Source organism: Nematolebias whitei, chromosome 22 (assembly GCF_014905685.2).
Source record: "Nematolebias whitei isolate Nwh7 chromosome 22, NemWhi1, whole genome shotgun sequence".
Taxonomy (NCBI): domain Eukaryota; kingdom Metazoa; phylum Chordata; class Actinopteri; order Cyprinodontiformes; family Rivulidae; genus Nematolebias; species Nematolebias whitei.
Genome location: NC_056519.1, coordinates 1702641 through 1708547, shown reverse-complemented (window position 1 = coordinate 1708547; position 5907 = coordinate 1702641). Strand labels below are relative to the sequence as shown.

Genomic DNA, 5907 nt, shown 5'->3' with positions numbered 1-5907 from the left:
AAGGCAACACGCCGGGTTAGAGGCACGCGTCCCGTTCACGATGCTTTCCCGAGACACCTGAAGGCAACACGCCGGGTTAGAGGCACGCGTCCTGTTCACAACGCTTTCCCGAGGCAGTCAAAGTGAAATTATCGATTATAGATTTGAAGTTTTACTCGTTTCCTAAAACAATCCGATCATGTGACCGTCTCTCCTCAGACCCACCTCGTGCAGGAACCCCAGCAGGAACCTCACCACGATGAAGTTGTGTTCAGGGAGACTTTCTACGATCTGTTTGCACCTGGAGGCCCGCAGGCTGCTCTCCACACCTGAGACACGTCGGAACATGATCAGAACCAGACAGAACCCTGCAGAAATCACACGGTCGCTGCTCCGACTCACCGAGCAGCTCCTGGACCTGGTTGTAGACCCTGAAGGTGAGCAGAGGTTCTGGCAGCTCTCTGAGGAATGTCTTCAGGATCACGGCAGGAACGTGGACGTCCTGGTACTTATCGAAGTCCACCGGCTTCCCTGGAGGACGATAAGAGCTGCAGGTCACACCAACATTTGATCCTGGTCCAGTTTCAGCAAAAGTTTCTGTGTGAAAACTTTTAGTTTGATGTGGATCGACTCAGACCTCCTGCAGGATTCACAACCAGTTTCAAAATAAAGTTTAACGTCAGGAGATGATCAAAGACGTTCTCTCTTCAGAATCAGAACCTGGTTCTGTTCAGCCCCTGCAGGTGGGGCAGGGAGACCCCGCTCACCCTGGTTATAGAGTTTCTGGACGTCCGTGATGATCTGGACCTGAACCGAACGCCTGAAGATCCCCTCAGTCCTCAGCCCTGCAACACAAACACCCATCTGGACTTAATCCAGGTTTATTTAGACCAGGCTTACCTTCAACCAGGTTTAACTAAACCAAGTTAAACTAATCTAGAACTAACTAACCAATTTTTAACTACTACAGTTTTACGTAACCCAGACTCAAACAGTTCAGGCTTAACTAACCTGGTTTAAAGTAATCTAGATTTAACTAACCAGTGTTTAACCAATCAAATCCAGTCCTAACTCAACCAGGTTTAACTGATCCGGGTTTAACTGATCCAGGTTTGACCAGTCCTAACAGGCCAGGTTTCCAGACTCTGGTTCTGGTTCTGTCCAGCTGTCGTTCTTGGGGGTGAAGCAGAAATAAATAAATAAAATTTCAAACGTTTTTTTGTTTAAGATGTTTCCGGCCTCGTTCGTTTAATGAAGTTTAAGAGAAATGCACAAAGATTTCAGGGTGAGAGGCAAACCTCAAAATTATTTATCAGTTTTCTTCAGTTTCCAAAAATCTGTAAAAACTAGAATCCTAACTGAGCAAAACTACAAAATGTTTTTGTAGTTTTATTTCATGCTTTAGAAATAAAAGATTTAAAAATAAATAAAATTATTTCATTTAAACTTGATCTGCCTGAAACACCCGTTCGTTTCCCAGGGACCGTTATTACGGTCGCACGACATCCGTCGTTAATCTTCACGGGTTCAGAAGTCGTTTCATAAAATAAAGTTTTAATGTATTTTAACTCTTGAGTTCTGCTGAGGACGGCCTCTGTGTACTACACGTCCCATGATGCTTTGCTGAGAGAACCGTCAGGTGGCCCCTCACCTTTCTCCTTCAGGTAGGCCACAGTCTGAGCCATCACAGGTGGGATGGTGGCGTCCCGGTTCTTCTCTCTGATGCTGCAGGACAAACCGTTAGAGAACCGGCAGCTGATCGCACACGGGCTCCGAACTTACGCAACACTCACTACTGCAGGCTCACGCCAAACTGCTGGGTGGGGAGGGGGGGCCGAGGAGGCGGAGTCTTCACAGAGGGAGGGGCTCCGCCCTTCTGAGCCGCTCGCAGCTTCTCGTCGTGTCTGCGACAAACACGTGATGAGGAACACGCGTGATGCGGAACACGCCAACGGCAGAGGAGGAGGAGCTACCTGAGGACGTCCGTGGGGATGAAGAGCTGGTCGTAGTTCAGGTGGTGGCGCAGCTCCGTCAGGTAGTTCACGTACTTCAGCTTCTGCCCAAACTTGTGACTGAGAGGAAACAAACAGGAAGTCAAAGTCAGGAGCAAGAGCAGCTGAAGCTCCGCCCACTGGTCCAGGTGTGTTTTCACCTGATCAGAGGTTTGAAGATGTTCCAAACGATCCGGATGAAGTTTGTCGGATGAACGACGTACAGCGTCTTCAGGTTCTTCTTGTACCTGTCACACAACCAGCAGAACCTGAGACCTGGTCCAGGTGACAGCAGCTCTGGTTCCTCTAGCTGCTGTCACCTCTGGACACATCATGAAGCTCCAACAGGCTCAGTGAGCCGTCAATCAAAAGCCAGGGATACTGTCTGACCGTTTCCATGGAAACGTCCCCCCAGGTGACCTACTTCCTGTCGAACTCGCCATAGGCCTCTCGCAGCCACTTCACAGACGGCTTGTTGGCGCTCCTGAGGCCGAAGTGGAAGTAAACCAGGATGTAGTCCATCTCCACGTACTGGTCCAAGGTGAACTTCAGGTACCTGCAGAAGGAGAACAAGGTGAGAAGCAGCCGCGGGCCCAGGACGCCGGTTCTGTCCAGTCCAGGACGTACTCCAGGAGGCGGCGGTGGTTCAGCTGGTGGGACGGAGGGAGACAGCAGCTGCTGAAGACGATCAGCTTCCGGCCGTAGTTATCGTCCCCTGAAGACGAGACGGAGACATCAGGACGTGTCCACTAAAACAGGAAGCTGAAAGCTAACGGTGACAAACATCTAGCTAGTAGCTGAAAGTAGCCAAAAGAGACAAAAACAGCCGGCAGCTAAAGATCGTAAAGAGAAAAGTGTTTCAAAACTGAAGATGAGTTTCTATGGAAAATTTTTATAAATGAAGAGAAATGTTTGGAAAAACATAAATTACACAAAAAATAAAGTCACAGCCACCATGGGCTGAACAAGCCGAATGTTTCCACGTAGCAAGAGCTAAAATGAAACGTAGAGAGTAAAAACTAGAGACAAATACAAACAGAAACTGGGAACGCTGAGTCGGCACTAAACAGAGATCGTTATGCTGAGTCAGCGTTAGATGCTGTGATTTGTTACAGTGAGTCAGCGAATTATCAACACACGGGGACAGAGAGGAGCCTAAAGAGGTTAAAGTTCACGTTGTCCTGGAGGGTTTTGTGTCTTTCGTTCTAACACCACTCATTCTCCTTTCAGAACTTTTCTGGGACAGTACCTCTGAAGAAAGAGAAAGAAAGAAAGAGAATAACCTTCACATCAACAAGAAGAAGACAAAGGAGATGATCGTGGACTTCAAAAGGAACAAACACATCTACACCCCCTGAACATAAGAGGATCTGTGGTGGAAGTGGTCTCCAGCTACAAGTACTTGGGTGTACACCTGAACAACAACCTCAGCTGGAGCAACAACACCACCAGCCTGATGAAGAAAGATCATCAGAGACTCTACTTCCTCAGACGGCTGAGATGAGCTGGTCTGGAAGCTCAGTCCTCACCTCCTTCTACAGGTGTGCAGTGGAGAGCATCCTGTGCTCCAGCATCAACGTGTGGCATGGAGGCTGCACAGCTGCAGAAAGAAAAGCTTTGCAGAGAGTGGTGAAGGCTGCACAGAAGATGTTGGAGTCAGTCTCCCCACCATCACAGACATCTACACCTCCAGATGCAGGAAGAGGGCCACCTGCATCATGAAGGACCACACTCACCCAGCACACACACTTTTTGCCCCACTCCCCTCAGGAAGGAGGTTGAGGAGCATTAAGTGTAGAACCACTAGACTGAGGAACAGCTTCTACCCTGAGGCTGTTAGACTCATGAATCTCTAACCAGAATAATCACTGTGAAAAACCATATCATGTTGCTGCTGATCTGTTTCATGTTGCTGCTGATCTGTTTCAATGTTGATGTGTTCATGCGTGCACATCTGCTCACAGACTCATGTTCATGTTTGTGCTGATGTTCAATGTTTTATGTTATGAGTGCTTAGTGTATATTTAGTTGATGTTTTTCTTAGTTCATATCTTAGATGTTATTACTGTTTTTCTTATACATTTTATTGTTGGATGTAACTGGGACCCTGTGGACATCATTTTGTTCCACCACATGTACCCCATGAGGTGCGAATGACAACAAAGCATCTCTGACCTGAGACCTGCAGGATCCCGTGCCGGGCCACATCGTAGAACGGGTGAGACGGGTGAGACGGGTGAGACGGGTCAGGACTCGAGGAGCTGCTGGAGGGAAGAGACGGACCATCAGGATCGCTCCTCTGCTCTTCCTCATCCTCATCCTCTCTCTGCAGATCTGTGAAACCAGAACCAGAACCAGAACACAGACTCAGCTGCTGAATTACCACTGATGGGTCTGGATTCAGATTAGAGCGGACAGGAAGTTCCTGAACAGAACTTCCTGTCCGCTCTGTAAACAGCAGAGTGGACCCGATCAGATGCAGCAGAACCTACGGGCTCAGCAGGAAGTTTGTTCTAAACACAGACAACAGACAGGAAATGACCCGCTCACAGACAGGAAGTGATGCTGCGCTCACAGCCAGCCGCCCACAAACAAAAGTTCTGAAGGTTCTGACCCGGTTTGAACCAGAACTGAGGGGTTCTGGTTCAACAGCTGAAACTGAACAAACTTGTAAAGGAATGCATATCACCCTCAGATACTACCACCTCCAAGTTGAGCTCAAAATCTGTTTATTTGTTTGTTTGTTTGTTTGTGTCCTCTTCAACTGGCGGGTGATAATGTTTCCCTCATGTTTGTTAAAATCCTTACAGGTCTGTGAAATATTCAGACGATGACCAGCGTTAGAAGCTGCCAATTCAAGATGGCCGCCACAGCTAATCCACAGCAGCATCAGCTAAAATCAGCTGCAGGGGTTCAGCTAACAACCAGCCGAACTTCAGCTCATTGACCACTGACCCAGTAAACTGGGTTTGTTTGATTGCGTCATCTCCGGTTTCGGCTCGACTGAACTACAGAAGCCCACATGATGAAGCTGCCGCCGCCGTGCTCCACCGGTTCCGGTTCTCTGGATCCGACAGATGCTGATCAATAATCAATCAACTCACCTACTTCCGCCAGCTGCTCCAGTTCCGACATTCTGAACACAAAGCCCGAACTTCCAGGTCCACTTCACTCACAGCTCAGGAAAAGGTCCAAGCACGAGCCCAGAACCGGACCCGGACCCGTTAACGCGGGACCGGTCGTTCAAACGGTCCAAACGTCTCGTGGAGCCGCACCTGTCGGGACAACATCCGGGACACTCACCTGGAGCAGCGCGGCGCGCGCAGGAAGCTGAAGAACCGGTTCTGACCCAGAACTTTCTCCAACACGGAGGAGTGCCACTGCGCATGCGCAGAGCGGCAGCTGCTCTACAAGGAAAAAGTTTATTTTTAAATTTAAATTATGAGTTAAAGAGACTACTAACCAAACATTCATTTAACTTTTATTTTATTTATCAGTTTGACAAGTTTGTGAAAAATAAAACAGGAATATATTAAAGAAGTTTAATAAATATAAGAATAATTTAGTAAAATATAACATTCTTATGTTTTCTTGTTTTATGTTTGTTTCTTTTAATAATTAAATATAAACTGATTTAATTTGATTACATTTATTTAAAAATTATTTCAAAATCCCCTGATTTGAAGCATTTTACTGAAATAGAGTTTTAGCTGCTGTGGAGAAAACTTTTGCTGTTTTAAACCGTCCTGCAGGTGAAAACAGCTAAAATCTTTATGCTTCTGTGGAATCTTATGAACAAGTAATATCTTACCTGTTGCAGAGAATTAACTAAGCACCCCAAAAGGTCAGATCCTAGAATCGCCCCTGCTCTGAAACCAGTCTTCCAACCACGATTCACGATGTCTGGACTGGTTCATGAAAGGCTGGTAGTCTGTTA

The 5907-nt window shown here is 47.2% G+C and overlaps 1 protein-coding gene across 1 annotated transcript in view; it reads right to left on the bottom strand.

Moving 5' to 3' along the window:
* The window catches only part of LOC119428595 (rho GTPase-activating protein 8), a 5693-nt gene extending 585 nt beyond the window's left edge, over positions 1-5108 (bottom strand). The window contains exons 1-11 of the mRNA XM_037696279.1: positions 5075-5108; positions 4146-4304; positions 2598-2685; positions 2395-2526; positions 2132-2218; positions 1953-2051; positions 1773-1883; positions 1631-1704; positions 747-824; positions 382-510; positions 205-308 (exon numbers count right to left, since the gene is read on the bottom strand). Coding sequence (XP_037552207.1) covers positions 205-308; positions 382-510; positions 747-824; positions 1631-1704; positions 1773-1883; positions 1953-2051; positions 2132-2218; positions 2395-2526; positions 2598-2685; positions 4146-4304; positions 5075-5105 — 1092 coding nt within the window. The 5' untranslated portion in view covers positions 5106-5108. The remainder of the gene's footprint in view (positions 1-204; positions 309-381; positions 511-746; positions 825-1630; positions 1705-1772; positions 1884-1952; positions 2052-2131; positions 2219-2394; positions 2527-2597; positions 2686-4145; positions 4305-5074) is intronic.
* Between the last annotated feature and the right edge of the window lie 799 nt (positions 5109-5907).